A 21,620-nucleotide genomic window follows, 5' to 3' on the forward strand; every position below is an offset into this window, starting at 1 on the left:
GGGCAAGTCTTTTCTATCTTTTAGATGTGCTCATCTGTTAATCATAGAATTAAAGAACGGCTTGGCTTGGAATGGACCTTAAAGATCATGTGGTTCCAACCCCCTGCCATGAGCAGGAATGCCACCCAGTAGCTGAGGTTGCCCAGCCTCATCCAGTCTTGGTCTTGAACACCTTCCAGGATGGGGCATCCACAACCCCTCTGGGCAACCTGTTGTCTGTGCCTCAGCACCCTCTGAGTGAAGAATTCCCTCCTAACATCTAACTCTCCCTTCTTTTAGTTTAAAACTATTCCCCCTTGTCCTGTTATTATCTGCCCAAGTAAAAAATTGCTCTCCATCTTTTTACAAGCCCCCTTTAAAGTACTGAAAAGCCATAAGGAAATCTCCCTGGAGCCTCTTCTTTTTAGGCTGACCATCCGCAGCTCTCTCAGCCTTTCTTCATAGGAGAGGTGCTCCAGCCCTCTGTGCATCCTTGTGGCCCTCCTCTGAACCCGCTCTAAGAAGTCTACATGCTTCTGGTGCTGGGTGACCAGAACATTTTTTGTATAGTAGGAGTAAAATGTATCGGCAAGTATCGTGTGTGTCACTATCCAACGAGTGAAGTGCTTCATTGTAGATGCATTTTATAAAGAAAATGGATTGTGTGGACAGAAAGAGAAGCGTACCAATATTTTCCCAATAAAACATTATTTATTTGACCTAGGATTGGTTTCACTTACTGAAAGGAACATGTTAACCAGAAGGGAAATAACATTTTAAAATTCCTTATTCTATCAAAATAGAAGTATTTTTCTACTGTTGAGACGGTTCTTCACTAACAGAAGTTTCTATAGGCAGGTAGGATAGTAGCTTGGATGCCGCTGCTGTACTTGAGAAGCTAGCAGCTTTTACTGGCCACAGAATTATTTACAAAGCTGTGAGGATGGAAAGATATTTTCTCTGTGCCTTCAAGCTGTTCTTGCCAACTCGTCCTAGACAAACCAGTGATTTTGGTGCAGCTCTTGGTAAGAAAGGCTGGCTTAATGGCTTTGTGGATGAAAGGCAAGAAGATGAGATTTGCCCACGGGTGAGGATGTTTTAGCTTGTCCAGAGGGGAAAGTCTGGGAGCGAACTGGTTTAGAATACGTGGGTTGTAGTGAAAACTGTTGGTGTTCTCAATGGAACAGGCAAAGATTAATAGCAGAGCTAAAAAGACAAGGTGGCTGATGAAATTTCTTTTGAAAATAAAAGCCCTGACTTTCATTTTTGCCCTTCCCAGCATCTTTGCAATTTCACCAGCTTCTCAAGGCTTACGCTCTTTGTGCTCCCTGATTTTGGCAAGTTTAAAGTGCTTCTGCCTCATCTCATCTTCATTCAGCATTTCCTCACCTAGCTTAATCTCATAAAAATACCAGCTTAATCTCGGAATACTTTTCCTGAGTTAACCATGGAATGTTTGCACAATATTTTGGGAGAATAGCTGTCATAGCTAAGACAAAAAGGATTTTTAGGATTGGGAAGAAGAACTCTCTCAGAGTAAAGGAGGATGCCGATTCAAACAGCCACTCAACTCAAGTCTGGTAGCCATAAGACAAACTGTATAGGACAATGAAAAATGATGATACCCCAATTACGGCTAGAACTAATGCCCACGAGAGGTAGACGTACCACCAACTAAGATCTATGTGCAGTCTCTTGTGAAAGAGCCTGGAGGTGAGACCTACTGGCTTGCTTGTAGGGCATCTTGCAGATGCAGTGTACCCTCTGCCAGTCAGTCAAGGGGCCAAGCCTGCACAGGTCTTCCTTCCACTGACTTCGAACTCCACCCAGAAACAAGCACTGATCACTGATGTTGATGCTCACCAACCCCGTGGTTGGATACCTTGTAAGGTAGGGCATCAGCAAGGCAATTGAGATGTTCTGACTGTTGGCACTACTTCCTTGAGCTGCGGCTTTCAGCAGTGACTCTGGGAGACAGATAATGTAAGAAGCCTTGATGCCACAGTCTCACAGTAGTCCAGGATAGTCCAGTTAGTCCAGGATATGCCTTTGGTGATATTTCTCTGTAGATCAGTTCTCCAGGGAAGAGGAGCACTTGGTGTTGGGGGCCTGTCTGCAGCATGGCCTGCCCTACCCAGCAAGAGGTTCTCCTCACCCAGGCTGAGTTCAGGTACCAGAGGCTGCGTGGTGTGGTTGGTTTCTGCATCTCTTTCTTCTCTGGTTGGTAGTGCAGCATCACAGTGCTGCTCCCCAGGCATGAGACACAGTCGTGGGTGTTGCGCCATTCACAGATGTGTCTGTGAGAGCCCAGGCAGGTGAGAAGTAAGGGTGATGGCTGCAGGTGGGGAGAGGAGGCTCACAGGGCTTGGCGGAACAAGCCGAGCAGCGGAAGAAGCAGAAAAGTGCACAGAGGCATGTCAATAATGACCTGAGGGTCACGAGGGAGCTCTGGCATTGAAGTGCTGCCTGCAAGTGGGAACCAGCGAAGAAGTCCCAGCTGTTAGTGGGTGCCCTTGGAGAACAGAACATGCTCCATGGAGACCAGGACCTGTCCCTCTCTCCCTGTGTCCTGGTTTCAGTTAGGACAGAGTTAATTTTCTCCGTAGTAGCTGGTAGGGTGCTTAGGATGTTTTGGCTTAGGATGAGAAAATTAATGGCTTAGGATGAGAAAATTTCGTGCGTCCTTAGCATAGACAGTCTCAGAAGAGGATATTTCAAGGACCCAAAAGGATTCCAGTGGGCTTTTGGCATAGCTGTCTTAGAGACAGAGGACATTAAACAATTGTCTACCTTGCCCAGTCTCTCAGAGGACCCTTCTGTTGTGGGGCTGCTGAGGGTCAAAGAACAGCAGGTGCCAATCGCTATCACAACTGTGCACCGATGGCAATATCACACCAACAAAGACTCCCCGATTCCCATCCATAAGCTACTTCGTCAGCTGGAGAGCCAAGGAGTGATCAGCAAGACTCATTCACCTTTCAATAGTCCCATATGGCCAGTGCGAAAGTCTAATGGTGAGTGGAGACTAACGGTGGACTATCGTGGCCTGAACGAAGTCACGCCACCACTGAGTGCTGCAGCGCCAGACATGCTGGAACTCCAGTACAAACTGGAATTGAAGGCAACCAAGTGTTATGCCACAATTGATATCGCTAATGCATTTTTCTCCATCCCTCTAGCAGCGGAGTGCAGGCCACAGTTTGCTTTCACTTGGAGGGGCATCCAATACACCTGGAATCGGCTGCCCCAGGGGTGGAAACACAGCCCTACCATTTGCCAAGGACTGATTCAGTCTGCACTGGAACAAGGGGAAGCTCCTGAACACCTGCAGTACATTGATGACATTATTGTGTGGGGTGACACAGCAGAGGAAGTTTTTGAGAAAGGAAAGGAAGTAGTCCAAATCCTTCTGAAAGCTGGTTTTGCCATTAAACAAAATAATGTCAAGGACCTGCACGAGAGATCCAGTTTTTAGGAATAAAATGGCAAGATGGATGCCATCAAATCCCAATGGATGTGATCAGCAAAGTAACAGCTATGTCTTCACCAAATAGCAAAAAAAACCCACAAACTTTCCTAGGTGTTGTGGGGTTTTGGAGAATGCACATCCCAAATTACAGTCTGATTGTAAACCCGCTCTACCAAGTAACCCATAAGAAGAATGATTTTGAATGGGGCCCTGAGCAATGACAAGCCTTTGAACAAATTACGTAGGAAATAGTTCATACAGTAGCCGTTGGACCAGTCCGAACAGGACCAGTTGTAAAGAATGTGCTCTACACCACAGCAGGGGAGAACGGCCCCACCTGGAGCCTCTGGCAGATAGAGCCTGGGGAAACTCGAGGTTGACCCCTGGGGTTTTGGAATCGGGGATACAGAGGATCTGAGGCCTGCTACACTCCAACCAAAAAGGAGATATTGGCAGCATATGAAGGAGTTCAATCTGCTTCGGAAGTGGTCGGTACTGGAGCGCAGCTCCTCCTGGCACCCTGACTGCTGGTACTAGGCTGAATGTTCAAAGGAAGGGTCCCCTCTACACATCATGCAACTGATGCTACATGGAGCAAGTGGGTTGCACTGATTACTCAGCAGGCTCGAATAGGAAACCCCAGTCGCCCAGGAATCTTGGAAGTGATTATGGACTGGCCAGAAGGCAAATACTTTGGGATATCATGAGAGGAGGAGGTGGTCCATGCTGAAGAAGCCCCACTGTACAACAAGCTACCAGAAAATGAGAAGAAATATGCCCTGTTCACTGATGAGTCCTGTCGTATTGTGGGAAAGCATCGGAGATGGAAGGCTGCTGTATGGAGTCCTACACGACGAGTTGCAGAAGCTGCTGAGGGAGAAGGTGAATTGAGTCAGTTTGCAGAAGTAAAGGCCATTCAGCTGGCTTTAGATATTGCTGAACGAGTAAAGTGGCCAGTTCTCTATCTCTACACTGATTCATGGATGGTAGCAAATGCCCTGTGGGAGTGGTTACAGCAATGGAAGCAAAAAAACTGGCAGTGCAGGGGCAAACCCATCTGGGCTGCTGCATTGTGGCAAGATATTGCTGCCCAGATAGAGAACCTGGCTGTAAAGGTACGCCACGTAGATGCTTATGTGCCCAAGACTCAGACTGCCGAAGAATATAACATCAGAACAACCAGCAGGTGGATCAGGCTGCTAAGATTGAAGTGGCTCAGGTGGACCTGGACTGGCAACATAAACGTGGAGTATTTATAGCCCAATGGGCCCATGACACCTTGGGCCATCAAGGTAGAGATGCAACATACAGGTGGGCTCGTGCTTGAGGGGTGGACCTGACCATGGACACTATAGCACAGGTTATTCATGATTGTGAAACGTGTGCTGCAATCAAGCAAGCCAAACGGTCAAAGCCTCTTTGGTATGGAGGACGATGGCTGAAATATAAATATGGAGAGGCCTGGCAGATTGATTACATCACACTCCCTCAGCCCCGCAATGGCAAGCGCTATGTACTTACAATGGTGGAAGCAACCACCGGATGGCTGGAAACATATCCTGTGCCTCATGCCACCGCCCGGAACACTATCCTGGGCCTTGAAAAGCAAGTCCTATCGCGACATGGCAGCCCAGAAAGAATAGAGTCAGACAATGGGACTCATTTCCGAAACAACCTTATAGACACTTGGGCCAAAGAGCATGGTATGGAGTGGGTGTATCACATCTCCTATCATGCACCAGCCTCTGGGAAAGTTGAGCAATACAATGGACTGTTAAAGACTACACTGAAAGCAATGGGTGCTGGAACGTTCAAACATTGGGATACACATTTGGCAAAGGCCACCTGGTCAGTCAATGCTAGGGGATCTGCCAACCAAGCTGGACCTGCCCAATTACATACTGTAGAAGGGGATAAAGTTCCTGTAGTGCACATAAGAAACATGCTGGGTAAGACAGTCTGGGATACTCCTGCCTCAGGAAAAGGCAAACCCATTCGTGGAATTGCTTTTGCTCAGGGACATGGATGCACTTGGCAGGTAATGCAAAAAACAGAGAGGTCCAGTGTATTCCTCAAGAGGATTTAATACTGGGTGAGAATAGCCCATGAGTTGAATTGTATCATGTTAATTATTATATAATACCGTACGTCATATCTACCATGATTACTATATACCCTAGATGAAAATGATGATTAATTAGAATGTATGGGAAAGAGTGTAACCTTAGCATGACATAAATGGTATGGAATAAGGGGTGGATATAGGTCCTGGTTTCAGTTAGGACAGAGTTAATTTTCTCCCTAGTAGCTGGTAGGGTGCTATGTTTCGGATTAGGATGAGAAGAGTGTAGATAACACCCTGATGTTTTAATGGTTGCAGAGCAGTGTTTACACCAAGCCAAGGACGTTTCAGCTTCTCACTCTGTCCTGCCAACGAGCAGGCTGGGGGTGCAGCAGGAGGGGACAGACCCACGACAGCTGACCCAAACCAGCCAAAGGGGTATTCCATACCATCTGGCGTCATGCTAAACAATATATACATATATATATCTAATATATATCTAAGGGTGGCTAGCCGGGGGGAGGAGGGCCGGACTGCTCGGGGTTAGGCTGGGCGTCGGCCAGTGGGTGGTGAGCAATTGCATTGTGCATCACTTGTTTGTACACATTATTAGTAGTAGTACTATTATCATTATTGCTATTATTATTATTGTTATTATTATTTTCCTGTCTTAATAAACTGTCTCTATCTCAACTCACAGGCTTCACTTTCCCGTTTCTCTCCCCCATCCCAGAGAGAGAGGGGGGAGGGTGAGTGAATGGCTGTGTGGTGTTTAGCTGCCAGCCAGGTTAAACCACAACACCCTGGCACAGCTGGCAAGGGGGCCCAGTGCAGGTGCCATCCGTGTCCCTTGGGCAGCAGCTGCCCAGTCCTGGCCTGCCTTGACCCTGGTGTTCTGGGGCAGGCAGGAAAGCTGCCCGCCAGCAGACGTGGCCGCCATTCCCTGGGAGATGGAGTTCCCATCTCCTCCTCAGCAGCCAGATGTTTTTTTTTTTTTTTCATTCTCACTCTATCTGTCCTTTTCCCCCACTACGAATATCCCCTAATATTTTTGAGCATGACTTCTTAAATTGCATGTGCAGATGTCTGCCCAGCCTGAACCCCACACCAACTCCTTGGCGCTGATTGCTCATTGCTGTTGCTGAACAGACAGAACAGAAAGAAGGCCAGGCTGGGAGCAACAAGAGGCAAGGTGAGCAGCCATACTGTCGATGCGGTGTCCCCAGATGCCAGGGTTCGACCCCTTGGCTTTGCTGACTCCCCTTGGTCCTCAGCTCTGCAGCCGTGCTCACAGCTCAGTGATTGAGTGAAGATTTGAGTGCTAGAGCCATATACATGTATGTTTAGCATGAACACCAGTAAGCTCATTATCCTCTTAAGTGGTATTAACTTTAAAGTCTGTTTTACATATAAAGAAGCAAAAGGTTTATCTCAGACACCGTGGCCCTCAAGATTCTGTTCTGCCACCAAAAAGGGGTTGTCTAGCCAACAGAAGACTCCCTTCTTTTCAACCCATAAGGTCTCTATTCTCTTTTGCGACACGACTCACGCTGTCCTCCTTTTCATTAAGGTCTGGTTTTACATGAAATACATGGATATGACTGTTCTGCCACCACAGAATCACAGAATTTCTGGGTTGGAAGAGACCTCAAGATCGAGTCCAACCTCTGACCTAACACTAACAAGTCCTCCACTAAACCATATCACTAAGCTCTACATCTAAACATCTTCTAAAGACCTCCAGGGATGGTGACTCCACCACTTCCCTGGGCAGCCCATTCCAATGCCTAACAACCCTTTCGGTAAAGAAGTTCTTCCTAGTATCCAACCTAAACCTCCCCTGGTGCAACTTTATCCCGTTCCCCCTCGTCCTGTCACAAGGCACGTGGGAGAATAGACCAGCCCCCACCTTGCTACAGCCTCCTTTAAGGTACCTCTAGAGAGCAATAAGGTCACCCCTGAGCCTCCTCTTCTCCAGGCAGAACAATTCCAGCTCCCTCAGCCGCTCCTCGTAAGACTTGTTCTCCAAAACAGGGCCATCCTGCCAACACAAGGCTCCCTCCTTCAGCAGCCTCTCCTACCAAGCTTGCGGACCTCCATCCAGCAAGTTTGTGAAAGAGATAAACAAGAACAAGCTGCAAAACTCCCCTTTGCCTAAGGCTGGTGCTTGTCAGTGATGCTGACAAGTCTGGCTGCTCTCCCCAATCAGGAAGGTGCGTTCACAGACTTTGTGATTTCTCTCACACTGTCAGCTGCCTCCTTGAAGAAGTCAAGGTGGTGCATCGCTGGCCATAGAACAGGCCTGGCTATCTATGCTGTGATCCTTCTCTATTCAAAGTAAACTGTGTGGAAAATTCCCACCTCTTATGAATAAGATTTTTTTTCTAGGTGTACCAGCAAGGTTCTTTTTTTTTTTTTTTTTTTTTTCCTGCCTGCATATGGCAAGATCCATTTTCAAAATAATTCTTTTTTGTTATTGTTGTGATGTTTTGTTTTGTTTTCTCAGTTAAATAATGTACCAATAGTTTGTAAAAACCCAAAGGGTAGTACTGAGGAAGCTGCACAAGTAGGTAGTTTTGTCAGTGCTTTTGATGATAAGCCCACTTTTTCTAACAAAATGCAGGCCTACATTTAGATAACAGCATTAATAAATAAATAATAATATATAGTAAGGAGGAAGTGAGTCATTGTTAGAGGTGGTCCCACAAGGATCACCTGTATCACCAGCAGAGGGTGAAGTGTGTCATTGTGGTTGTGTTTTGTAAAGTATACTTCTGTGGATATAAAGAGCATCTGACCGGTAATTTTCCATTCCTTTCTTGTGTGCTTTGTTTTTCATGAGAGCAGAGCAAGTTCTCAGTCTTGCCTGTAACAGATTACCTTGGTTAGTCTTCACCTACAGATTGTAATATACCGACTGGTATGGGGATAGAGTTTTAAAGTACAAAATTCTACTAAAATAAAAAAAAGTCTGAGGCTCTATAAAATGGTATTCTGCAGTCAAATGTTAATGACTAGAAGTTAGATGTTAACAAAGCCATCAGCCTGCAAATACAAATGCAGTGTTGTGAACTAATTTTAGTTGTCAGGTCATACCATACAATTTCTCTCAGCTGAGAAACTCTAAGCACAATCAGTAGCAATGGGTTGAATGTTAAAATATACAAAATAATAATAATAATAAATTATTATGAAAACAATATTTTATTATCAAAATAAAAGTATTTATGAACATTTATTGGAAATTTAAGTATTACAGGAAAGGTAAGTATTACAGAGTACAGTTGACCTGGAATATGAAATCTTGCATTGTTCATATGACAAGATAAACCATTTTTTTTCCATTTATTTTTCTGTTCTTGAGGCCTAAATGCTGCTGACGTCTCTTCTGAGGCTGGCCATAGAGCATGCTGTGAAAAAGATTGGGTTCACCTGTTTTGGCTGTTCTACAGATCAGGTAACACAGTATCTTTCTAAGCCTTTGTAATAAAAAATCAACTGCTTGGGCTTCATCAGATGGTTCTTCATACACGGGTTGTTTCATATCTCTGTAGGCAGACATAATAACAGCTTGGAAGAGATTGATCAAAAGACAGATCATCACAAACATGAAAGAGGCTAGGAAGAGACCACCCAGGAACCTGTTGGAATGAAAGTCAGTGTCTCTGAAAGCTAAAACACTGTAAGAGAATATAGTCTGAGCTGAGCGAATCATGCTATTGTAATTCTCTTCATGCTGGCCAAACGCAAGGTAGCCGAAAGCCATAAATACAAAGAAGTACACCACCACCACAAGAGCCATAGAAAATATTCCGGGAAGAGCTGCCATGATTGATCGCTGTGCCAGACGCACATCATAAAAGAATTGAGAATATTTTAGAGTTCTCAAAACTACAAGAAATGCCAAGAAGCCCGTAGTAATCCTTAAAATCTGATCTACATGAGAAACTGCATGAAAAGGAATGAAATCATTTGGGTGAAGTAAGTAGAACTTCACTATATCAGCTCCCATCTTGAACTTTAGGACCTTTAAAGGAACAAAAAGGAAAAATGCTGATTTTAAGCCAAATTTAATTAAGTTGGAAGGGCTGTTTGTATATTTTTTCCTTTGCACAATGATGTAAAGGCCATCTGCGATGTAAATGAACAGAAAGGCAACAAAAACAACAAAGAGTAATTGTTGACCTTTTGTTTGCTGATGAAAAATAGGGAGTGCAAAAGAGTGTATTGACAAACTTGGCTTTATGGTCCCCAGTTGAGAAAGTTCAAATATGATTGAGATACTGCAGAAAAGCTGCACATCGGAGTTAAATGTAGTTAATTCAATGATCAGAGCCCATGTATTTTCATCGATCCAACGGCTCTTTTGCAGCAAATCCAGCCTTGCTGTGGAATTACGTCTTCCTTCTTTGGGGAAAAAGTAAAAGGTGTAACCTCCGGATCCGTATGTGTGCAAATTGCCAGATGAGTAATAACTCCACGGAGTTTTGTTTGGCTGGTAAGTAAACCCAAGCCAACTGCTGGCATCCTTGGAAACAGACTGGTTGGAAATCTTTGACCAACTGCCAGCGTAGTCACCTTTCTCTTCAGTGTCCCTGCCGTATTTGTGAAGACAGTGGCTTTCACTGATCACAAGTTTATTTACAAAGCTATGAGGTTGGAAACATTTTTTCTCAGTCTGTTTAGCCCGTATTTGCCTCATCCTAGGCAAACCAATGATTTTGGACCAGCTCTCAGGAAGGAAGGAAGGCTGAATGTTGTTGTGGATCAAGGGCAAGAAGACATCATTCATCCACATGTAAATATCTTCTATCTTGTCCACAGGGGAGAGTCTGGGAGAGAACTGGTTCTGAATAAATTGGTTGTTGTGAAAAATGTTGTTGTTCTCACTGGAATAGGCAAAATGTAATACCAGAGCTAAAAAAACAAGGTGGCTAATGAAATCTCGTATGAAAACAAAAGCCTTGGCTTTAATTTTTGCCCTTTTCAGCATCTTTGCAATTTCATCAGCTTCTAAAGGCTTATACTGCTTGGTGCCTCTGATTTGGGCAAGTTTCAAGTGCTTCTCCCTCATCTCATCTTCACTCAGTGTTTCCTTGTCCAGCTTTATCTCAGAATAATTTTCCTGAGTTAACCACGGAATGTTTGCACAGTATTTAGGACGAACTGTATTCAAAGCTGAGTAACAAACGATTTTTAGGACAGAAAGGAAAAACACATTCTGAATAAAGGAGGCTGCCGATGCTAAAAGCCACTCCATGGAAGTCTGGTAGCCGTAAGACAAACCATACAGTACAATGAAAAATGATGATACACCAGTTACAGCTATAACCAATGCCCACGAGAGATAGACGCACCACCAACAAAAAACCACCTGTGGCGTCTTGCGAAAAGGCCTGGAGGTGACACTTAGCGGCTTGCTTTCTTTCAGAAAGTTGCCACCTTCTTCTGCAGAGTTTTTATTGAAACTGGAATTGGGTGGTAGCCCTCTCTGCAAGGCCTGAGCCTTTGGAGGGGAATTCTTTTTGGCAGTCTGCTCCTCAGCTCCAGTTGCATCGGCATCTCTTTCAGAAATGGGGGAGTGGCTCCAGTTCTGGGGAGCTCCTCGATTGCTCATCCTTCGGTGAGGCAGTGGGCCCTGTGCATTGCTGGAGCCAGGAAAGTTCTCCAGGGGATTATTATTCCCGGATTGTGATGAAGTTTCTGAGAGGTACCGTTTTTGCAAAGGTTCCTTCCCGTTCTTAAGCCTTCCAGAAAGGAGGGGTGGACTGCCGGTTGGGTCCTTCTGGGAATACTTAAATAAGGCAATGATAAGCATCTCCACAGGTATCGTAACCAAAGCACATTCAATCCCTATTATTATTGATCTCAAGTACCTCAAGTGTATTGGAGATTGCTCTTCCTTGTCAGCATTAAAGAACATAATGTTAACGAGCAGGTTTAATAATAAGATCGTTAAACATGAAGATAACCTTTGGAGCCTGGTGAAAGTGCCAGTGGGAAAGCGAGCAAAAATCGAGAGCCACAGATGGCCCTCTGTCAGACCATTGGAGAGATGGATCAAAAAGTAGTCCTTTCTGGGTAGGGGATCTTTGGGGTTTGTGACAAAGAATGTCCTTTCCAGTAAGCCATCTCCCTTGTCGAGAGAAAGCCACTTCCTGCACATAAATAGCCAGGTCTTCCGAGTGGACGTGTTTTCAACTTTGGCTCTGCTTAAGAACCATCCAGGAGATGGGCCCCTGTTATTGTGCCAGACCCTGAAGGCGCAGATGTCTCCTAAGTCCTCCCTAGTTGTCAAGAGAAAGCAGTCAGTGCTTCCTTGACGGAAAGAAGGAACCTGGGGGTGCCGTAAGCAGTGGACATCGCTTGTGCCGTTCTGACCAATGAGCTGGAGAAAAACGTCAGCTTTGGTTCCAGCTCCCCAGCGACTGCCTGTGTACAAGGTGACCAAAAAGCTCTCTTTGTCCAAGGGGTCGTTGTCAGGCAGAACTATAATCTTGTCTTTGCTGGCCCTGTCAGCCCTGTCTTTTTGTATGGCCCAGAGGGACAAGAGCAAGTAGACTGCAAAAATGAAGAGCACCGTTAAAAGTGTCACAGGGTTTTTAGGGATGTCTGCTATGAGCGTTTTCTCCAGGTCCACCGTGTTGGGGGTAACTATTACTTTGGCTGCCAAGAACCTGATGTCAAATGTGGATGTATTTGAGGCCACACGGACTGACAGGCTTCTTTGACTCTGCTTCATCTTGCAGATGCAGTGTACCCTCTGCCAGTCAGTCAAGGGGCCAAGCCTGCACAGGTCTTCCCTCCAGTGACTTCGAACTCCACCCAGAAACAAGCACTGGTCACTGAAAATGTTGATGCTCACCAGCCCCGTGGTTGGATACCTTGTAAGGTAGGGCGTCAGCAAGACAATGGAGATGTTCTGACTGTCGGCACCACTTCCTTGAGCTGCGGCTTTCAGCAGTGACTCTGGGAGACAGATAACGTAAGGAGCCTTGATGTTACAGTCCGCATTAGCCGTCTTGGTTTTGCTTGCAACTGTCGGCATATCAGGAAAAGCATCAAAAGAGGCTATGGGAAAAGCCTGAGTGACGTTTGTGCCCGTAAACACTACCACCTGGAAGGTCACTTTTAATTTCGTCAGGATCTGGATGTAGATGATCTTGGTATTTCTGTTCACTTCAAGACTAAATCCTCCAGTAGTGTAGGTTTCTGTTCTATCGGGTCCCACTGCTAATCGAAAAGTTGCTGATTCAGTATCCTTCCTTGCGATAAGAATGTCCGCTTCTTCAGGCAGGATCCCTTGCAGATCCCCGTTAGCCTTGGTCTCTGCCATCTTGAAGCCCAAGACAGTTGTTGCGATTTCCGATGTGTAACCTAGCCATGGGAAAGGATTCTCATCAAACTCAAAAACCGCAGTGGAAATGACAGCGTTGCGGGGCAGACTTGAATTCTGTCCTTTCTGCAGTGTTGGATAGAAACAATTCCTGCAGGTTTCTGTGGCTGAGAACGCATTGGTGACATTCCAGTTTTCATCCTTCTTCAAAGTGATGTTCCAGTTTTTTGTTTCCATGACAGTGTCTGTCTCTCCGGGGACTTTGCCCTGGAAAACTATCTCTGTTAAGTTTTCCACGATGGAGAAGACTTGCGTGACTCCACCAACATTGACATTCCTGCGAGGCAGAAGAGCAGCCCTCATGATGTTGGACAAGCACCTTAGTATTCCGCTGGTCTGAATTTCTATTTGTTCAGACCAGTGGCTCTCATTCCTCTGTACTTTCAGCACTCTCGTTACTTCGGTCAGTTTTGTAATGGCAATCTCCTGTGAACGAATGTTCACTTCCTCTGGTTCCTCTGTGACTTGAAAAAGGGAGGCAACTACTTGGTTGATTTCCATCATGCTCTCTACCGAAATATTTACAGCTGTTTTAATCAGGCTTTCCCGAAACTGAGCCTTGGGTATCTGGATTGTTGGTGCAGCTTTAATATAGTTGAGGACCGAGGCTGCAAGATAAGCCAAGTAACCAGCATTAAAATAGTCTCCGGTCTGCAGATAAGCTGTCATGGGCGCGCTTAAACCGCTCACTGAGGCAAGCATTTCATGGAAGACGACAGCTAGTGGTCGACTCTTCACAGGGTTCTCCACTCGGATATATAAGCTCACCTGGGTAAATGCCCCGAGAGAATCACTGACCTGAACATACAGGGTCAAAGTAGACTTCCGAGAGGGCACGCCAACTGGCAGGAAAGACGGAGGAGTTCTAGGCTGATAGCCAACGTACAGAATGATGCCAAAAGTGTTTTCCTCCACCGAGCTTATTTTGGCGGTCTGGGATACATCGGAAGCTACTATTACTTTGTATGTCAGAGGTAAGTTGCTGTCAGAAAATCCATTGCACTGGACAACAAATTTAGTCTGAAAGGCTGTACCCCGGTGTGGGCTGATGCTGCACGTCCCGGCCCTGGGAGGAGAATTCACTCTGAACACATATCTGTAGAGTGATGACCCACCGCCCCGAGTGGTCACTTTTAAGAGCAGCGTGTATGACTGATGCGCAGCATTTGTAAAAGTCAGAGCATGTATAGAGAGGAAAGGACCAGACCTGCCCGTTGAAGTTCTGGAAGACCAGTCAAAGCGGATTTCGGTAGAGTTTTCCAAACAAAGGGACCAGAGGTAGACCGGCTGGCTCTTTGTCGGACAGTTCAGGCATTTTCCCGACAACGTAAACCTCTCCGTCGGAATGACAGCGCCGCCACAGTTCTCCAGGCACGCCACGGCCAGAAGAGGAGGGGAGCCAGGCCTCACGTCTACGGTCTGCTTGGCATAGCTCTTTCTACTGTCCTTCTGGATGACCAGACGGAAGTGGTATGCAGCGTTTCCTGGGAGGAATTCTGGTGGCACTGCCTGAACAGAACCCGTAGGTGTTGGCCATTTCAAGTCCCTCTGGGAGCGATGACATTTCTGTCCTGCACTGACTTGCATGGTCTCATAGTCCGACACCTTTTTAGTGCAGTACCAAGTAAACGCGATTCCCTCAAGCGGCTCCTGCGAATCAGGGTCGTAGGACGCGGAGCCATCAAGAGTCCAGCGATCCGAGAAACCCACCGTCCGGTACGTGCCTCCGGCGATATTCGCCACCAGATCACTTCTCTCAATCTGAAGGAAAACTCTGTCCGTGCGACTGAAGTGTCTTTTAGCCCCAATAACATCCACTCGAGCAGTAAAATACACCTGATACATGCCGTAATTCAGAGTACAGCCGGGGACAGTTAGCTGCACCGTGTCCACGCCGTGCAGGAAGGACACGTTTAAAGGTTTCTCCCAGTCCGGATTCGTTTTCATGTCCGGAACAGCATAGAATATCCACTCCGGCTTTATAGACAAGCTGAGGCTGCAGTCCACCAGCACTCTGGCATACAGGTAGAAAGTCATGCCCCTTTTCTGATGGATGACAGACGTGTGAAGAGGCTTTTGAATTACGACCGAGTTTAGCTTACAGGCTGCTGCCTGCCGAAGCACTGCCATTTCCACTGTTCCCGGGGTGCTGTTACTGACCGCGAGCCTCAGGAGACCTGGCACGAGCCCCCTCGGGGCGCCGCTCCCTTCTGCCACAAGCCCTGCCTCTTCTTCGGGGTGGAAGGCTGGCGCAGCACGACGAGCCAGCCGTGGCGCACCTCCTCCGTGATCGCCGCACATGTCCGTGCTGTTGAGGACAGCACGTCTGGGCAGCATCACGACGCTGATGTTGCGGTGCAGACACCTGGGTGCCGCGCACAGGCTGGACGAGCACTGCACCGTGATGAGGCCAGAGGCTGCGGGCAGAGGAGCGTGCCCGGGCCGCGGGAGGCCTGTGTGCAGCGTCACCTGCCCTGCCCAGCCCGAGGTGCTCCTCGCCCGGGCCGAGTTGAGGTACCAGAGGCAGCGAGGCGGGGCTGGCGGCCGCGTCCCTCCCTTCTCGGCCTCGGGCCCCGCTCCTGGGGCCGGCTGGTAGCGCAGCGTCACGGTGCCGGTCTCCGGGCACGCGACGCAGCCCCGGGCGTCGTGCCCTCGGGAGACGCGGCCGTGGGGGCCCGGGCAGCTGAGCAGCAGCGGCGGCGGCTGCAGGCGGGGAGCAGGGGCCGGCAGGGCTCGGAGGAACGAGCCGAGCAGCGGGAGGAGGAGCGCGGGGCGCAGGGGCATGGCGGCGGCGCCCCGAGGGCCCCGGGCAGCACCGGCGCTGCGGACGGCAGGGCGGCAGCCGGCCGGGGGGCCCCAACCGCCGGCGGGGACTAACGGCCACGGCTCGGAACCCGCCCCGCGGAGCCCGGCCCCCGCCCCCCGGCCCCGGCGGCAGGGCAGGGCCGGGCAGGGCCGGGCAGGGCCAGGGAGCCGCCGGGCTGCCGAGGCGCCCCGGGGCGGCCGGGCCCCGCGTGGCCGGCGGCAGCAGCAGCAGCGGGCCCCGGCGGCGGCCCCGGGGGCTCGGCAGCGAGCGCGGCCGGCGGGATGAGCGGCCCCGGCCCGGCCCCGCCGCCGGCGGCCCCGCCCGCCCCTGCCGCGGCCCCTCTTCCTTTATGAGCTTCTTGAAGGTAGAATCGGAGAATCAGTAGGGCTGGAAAAGACCTCCAAGTTTTTCTGGTCCGACCATCCCCCTACCACCACTGTCACCCACTAAACCATGTCCCCAAGCACCACGTCCAGCCTTTCCTTGAACACCCCCAGGGACAGTGACGCCACCACCTCCCTGGGCAACCCGTCCCAGTGCCTGACTGCTCTTTCTGAGTAGAAATGTCTCCTCGTTTCCAATATGAACCTTCCCTGGCACAACCTGAGGCCATTCCCTCTGGTCCTATCACTGGTTATCTGTGAGAAGAGGCTGACCCCCAGCTCTCCACACCTTCCTTTCAGGTAGCTGTAGACAGCAATGAGGTCTCCCCTGAGCCTCCTCTTCCCCTGTCAGCCCTGTCTTTTTGCATGGCCCAGAGGGACAATGGCAAGTAGGCTGCAAGAATGAAGAGCACCGTTAAAAGTGTCACAGGGTTTTTAGGGATGTCTGCTATGAGCATTTTCTCCAGGTCCACCATGTTGGGGGTAACTATTACTTTGGCTGCCAGGAACCAGATGTTGAATGTGGATTTATTTGAGGCCACATGGACTGATGGGCTTCCACAACTCTCCGTCATTTTGCAGATGCACTGTTCCCTTTGCCAGTCTCTCGCAGAGCCAAGCCTGCAGATGTCTCTGGCGATATTTGCCACCAGACTAGTTCTCTGGGGCAGAGGAGTACTTGTTGGTGAGAGGCCTGTCTGCAGCATGCCCTGCCCTACCCAGCGAGAGGTGCTCCTCACCCAGGCCGAGTTCAGGTACCAGGTGCAGCGTGGTGCAGCTGGTGGCTGCATCTCTTTCCTCTCAGCCTCTGGTCTTGCTCCTGGACCCAGGTGGTAGTGCATCACCCTGGTGCTGCTCCCCCGGCACGTGACGCAGCCCTGGGTGTTGTGCTGTTGGGAGACATTTCCAAGAGTGTCCAGGAAGGTGAGCAGCAGGGGTGGTGGCTGCAGGTGGAGAGAGGAAGCTCGCAGGGCTTGGTGGAACAAGCCGAGCAGCGGAAGGAGGAGAAGAGGGCACGGAGGCATGTCAGCAATGACCAGAAGGTCCTGAGGGAGCTCTGGCATTACAGTGCTACCTGCAAGTGGGAGCCAGCTGAGGAGTCCCAACTGTTAGTGGGTGCCCTTGGAGATCAGAATGTGCTCCATGGAGACCAGGACCTAACCCCCTCCTCCCCGGCACAGCTGGCAAGGGGGCCTGGTGTGGGGGCCTGGTGCAGGTGCCATCATTGTCCCTTGGGCGGCAGCTGCCCAGTCCTGGGCTGCCTTGGCCCTGGTGTGCTGGGGCAGGCAGGACAGCTGCCCGCCAGCAGACGTGGCTGCCATTCCCCGTGAGCTGGAGTTCCCATCTCCTCCTCAGCAGCCAGATGGTTTTTCTTCACTCTCACTCTGTCTGTCCTTCCCCACCACCCAGAATATCCCCTAATATGTTTGAGCATGACTTCTCACAGTGCACCTGCAGGCATGTCTGCCCAGCCTGAGCCCCACACAAAGCCTTTGGAGCGGACTGCTCATTGCTGTTGCAGAACAGACAGCGCAGAAAGAAGGCCAGGCTGGGAGCAGCAAGGGGCAAGGTGAGCAGCCATGCTGTCAGCATGGAGTCTCCAGATGACGGGGGTGAGTCTTGGGCTTTCCTGACTCCCCTTGGCCCTCAGCCCTGCAGCTCTGCTCTCAGAGCTGGCCTGCCTGGCCCCTACCATGCTGTGGCCACCGTGCCTGGGCCCAGTCCCGCAGCAGCAAGTGGGTCCTAGTGCGAGGAGCTGCAGGGGGTGTCATGGCAGCAGGGACACTGCTAGAAGGGAAGAGTCAGCAGGAAAGCAGCAGCAAGAGCTACACTATTTCTGATACAAGACAGGATAGTCCTGGGGAACACCACTTGTGATGTGTCACCAGCTGCATTTTACTCCATTCACCACTCTGTGGCCAGCCAGTTTTAACCCAGCAAAGAGTGAGTGTACCTGTCCAAGCCGTGGGCTGACAGCTTCTCCAGGAAAATAGGAGAATACTACGGGAGACTGTGTCAAAGGCCTTGCTGAAGTCTAGGGAGACTACGTCAACAGCCTTTCCCTCATCCACCAGGTGAATCGCCCTGTCGTAGAAGGAGATGAGGTTGCTCAGGCAGGACTTGCCTTTCATGAACCCATGCTGACTGGGCCTGATCCCCTGGTTGTCCCACATCTGCGGCCTGATTGCATTCAAGATGGCCTCTTCCATTACCTTTCCTGGCACCGAGGTTAGGCTGACAGGCTTGTAGTTCCCTGGGTCCTCCTTATGACACTTCTTACAAATGGGTGTCACGTTAGCAAGTCTCCAGTCATCCAGGACCTCTCCAGATGACCCTTACCGTTGACAGATGATGGAAAGCGGTCCAGCAATCCCATCCAACAACTCCCTCAGCATTCTGGGGTGGATCCCATCTGGCCCTATGGACTTGTGAAGTCTGGGTGGAGCAGCAGGTCTCTAATTGTTTTCCCCTGAACTGGGGGGGGGGGGCTTCTTCTGCTTATCGTCCCAGACTTCCAGGTCAGGAGACTGAGTACCCCGAGGATAAGCTAGTAAAGACAGGCGTAAAGAAGGCATTAAGAACCTCAGCCTTTTCCTTATCCTCAGCAGTCATGTTCCCCCCTGCGTCCACTAAAGGGTGGACATTCCCCTTGGCCCTCCTCTTGCTGTTAATATATTTATTAAAACATTGTTATTCTTAACCGCAGTGGCCAGCTTGAGCTCATGCTGGGCTTTAGCCATCCTGATTTTTTTCCCTGCATATGCTGGCAACTTCCTTTTACTCTTCTCAAGTTGCCTGTCCCTTCTTCCACCGGACATAAACTCTTTTTCTCCTAGACACCAGGCAAGAGATCCCTGTTCAGCCACAACAATCTTCTTCCCCGACGGCTCATCTTACAGCACACGGGGACAACCTGCTCCTGCGCCTTTAAAATTCCATTCTTGAGGAGTGTTCAGACTTCCTGAACCCCTCTACCCTTCAGGACTGACTTCCAAGGGACCTTCCCTACCAGTGCCTTGAACAAATCAAAGTCTGCCCTCCTGAAGTCCAAGGTAGCAGTACTACTAACGCCTCTCTTGACTTCACCAAGACTAGAGAGCTCTACCGTTTCATGGTCACTCTGCCCAAGACAGCTCCAGACCACAACATCTCCCACCAGTCCTTCCCTGTTTGTGGACATTAGGTCTAGTGGGGAATCCCCTCAGGAAGGCTCACTAACCACCTGTGTCAGGAAGCTGTCTGATGCCCAATGTCACTGGGGATTCCCTGGCACTGTCTCTCTCTTTTGCAGTGTGCAACCTGGGTCAGTGATGAGGGTCTCAGAGACACTGAAGCAGCAGATCCAAATTTTAGTAAGTATAACCTTTAATGGCGAGCATGGAAAGTGATGGATAATTCCTTGCCTCTTTGTGATCACCATGGTTCATTTAGGCAAGTGGGAAGCAGTGGGTTGCAGAACTCTGTAAAGATTCTTTATAGTCAAGAGCAGGCTGGGATGACGTGTTTGGTGTTGACTGTCCATGACGAAACGCCTAGAAAATTCAGGCTTATGAGCCGTTCTTGCACCTGTGGCTCCAAATCAGTCCCGCTTCAAAGCAAACAAAACAAAAACTCTCTTCATGCTTCTGTAGATATGAATTACCTGCAGAACTGCATGGGTCAAGTTGTAATGCTCTGGTTTCTCTAGCAATGGGACAGGTCATCGCAAATGGTTTGGAGTTGATTGGTACTGGAAGTTCAGTGCGGCTCAACAAAGAGCTGGACAGTGCAATGAGAACAATGATGACACTGTCAAAATCCCAGCCTCTCAGTGAGCGGGAGAAGCTTCACGTATCAGCGCTGGACATGTTTGCCCACGGGTAAGTGTCTAGCCCTATGGGGAAGGGGGCAGGAGCTGGTCTTGTCATTCAGAATCTCCTTGCTGTTGCTGTGTACCACCTTAGCACGTCCCACTTGCTCTTCTGTTGTCGCTTTCCACCCATGTAAAGGACTGGGAAGAGTTTTACCTACCACAGGTAGAGGCGATGCTTGGGAGTGGTGTTGCCTAGCTGTCTAGCTAGACAACTAGTGAAGGATCAATGTGCAGTGTTGGTGGCTGTGCTGCAATTTATCTACCCAGGCTCTATCACCATGACTGTGTAACCATGAGCAATGTAAGAAGGGGATATAAATTCATATTCCAATCCTGGAATATAAAGGGATAGTGTTCCAATAGTTCATATACAGTATGGAAAGAGTAATCTTGAGAATGTTCCACAAGTAGGTAGTAATTTCAGTGTTATTTTAAAGTAAGCCCCTCAGGTTTTCAATCTAAATAGAAGCCTGAAATACGTTTGTGTTATAAGTTGCCCCCTTAATTAATTTTCAGAGAGCATTGCATTAATAATAGAAAGGAATTTACTGAGTAAGCAACAGCAAGCAAAACAGCGCTGGGTGGCCGGGGAGTCTCAGCTCCGCCAACGGTGCGCACCTCACCCCCGCCAGGGTCCCTTTTTATATCTTGGTAATTCCGGGATTACGCAGAACATCCTGGTATATTCTGCGACTGCGCACACTGTTGCTAGGGGGTTGTCTCTGTCCCTCTGGTGGTCGTGAAGATGAAGGCCGTAGTCTTCCTCAGCATTGTGGTTCAACTTCTTTTTTTTATTTGGTCATGTTGGCCCAGCGTGAGACAGGAATGCAGGATGTTGATACACTAGTTTAGCAACTTATCAGGAGATGGTTACATGAGCTTTGCAGCAGTGTCTTTGAACAAAAGAGGCAACTGAGATGCAGAAGGAGAGAAGGGGAGGGGGTTCTCTTTTTTGTTACATTAAGCAAAAGAATTTTCATAGTGTCTAGCCAAGCATTATACAGCTCCTTACTTCAGCAGGGAGCTTTTGCAACTCCCGCTCCTCAAACGGAACTCCTTGTTTTTATAATACAAAAGACAATGAACAAACATTTATTGTGTATTACAGTTTGGATAATAGAACTGGAAATTGCTATTTTTTTCCAAGAAAACATTATCTGAGCTTGGATTGGCTTCACTATTATTTTTATTCTATAGTAAAATTCACTATTTCATACACATTTTAAAATTCACTATTCTATTAACCTAAAAGTATTGATTTTTCTGGTCTTGTGGCCTAAATTTATGTTGACATCTCCTCTCAGGCTGTCTATACAGTACATGGTGACTGGTTTTGGCTTTAGCCATCCTGATTTTTTTCCCTGCATATGCTGGCAACTTCCTTGTGCTTTTCTCAAGTTGCCTGTCCCTTCTTCCACCGGACATAAACTCTCTTTTTCTCCTAGACACCAGGCAGGGCAGACCAGGTCAGTGGCGGGAAGCCGCCGGGCTGCCGAGGCGCCCCGGGGCGGCCGGGCCCCGCGTGGCCGGCGGCGGCGGCAGCAGCAGCAGCAGCAGCGGGCCCCGGCGGCGGCCCCGGGGGCTCGGCAGCGAGCGCGGCCGGCGGGATGAGCGGCCCCGGCCCGGCCCCGCCGCCGGCGGCCCCGCCCGCCCCTGCCGCGGCCCCTCCTCT

General features: G+C 49.1%; 1 protein-coding gene across 1 annotated transcript; it reads right to left on the reverse strand.

Moving 5' to 3' along the window:
- Nucleotides 1-8,823: 8,823 nt before the first annotated feature.
- Nucleotides 8,824-15,690, reverse strand: LOC309873938 (polycystin family receptor for egg jelly-like; the record flags this gene model as incomplete). The annotated part of the gene is made up of 1 exon (XM_082751754.1): nucleotides 8,824-15,690. The coding sequence occupies one exon, from the start codon at nucleotides 15,688-15,690 to the stop codon at nucleotides 8,824-8,826; it is 6,867 nt and encodes a 2,288-aa protein (XP_082607880.1).
- Nucleotides 15,691-21,620: the final 5,930 nt, after the last annotated feature.

The sequence above is a fragment of the Aythya marila genome (assembly GCF_965140915.1).
Source record: "Aythya marila genome assembly, chromosome: 1".
In the NCBI taxonomy this organism is placed as follows: domain Eukaryota; kingdom Metazoa; phylum Chordata; class Aves; order Anseriformes; family Anatidae; genus Aythya; species Aythya marila.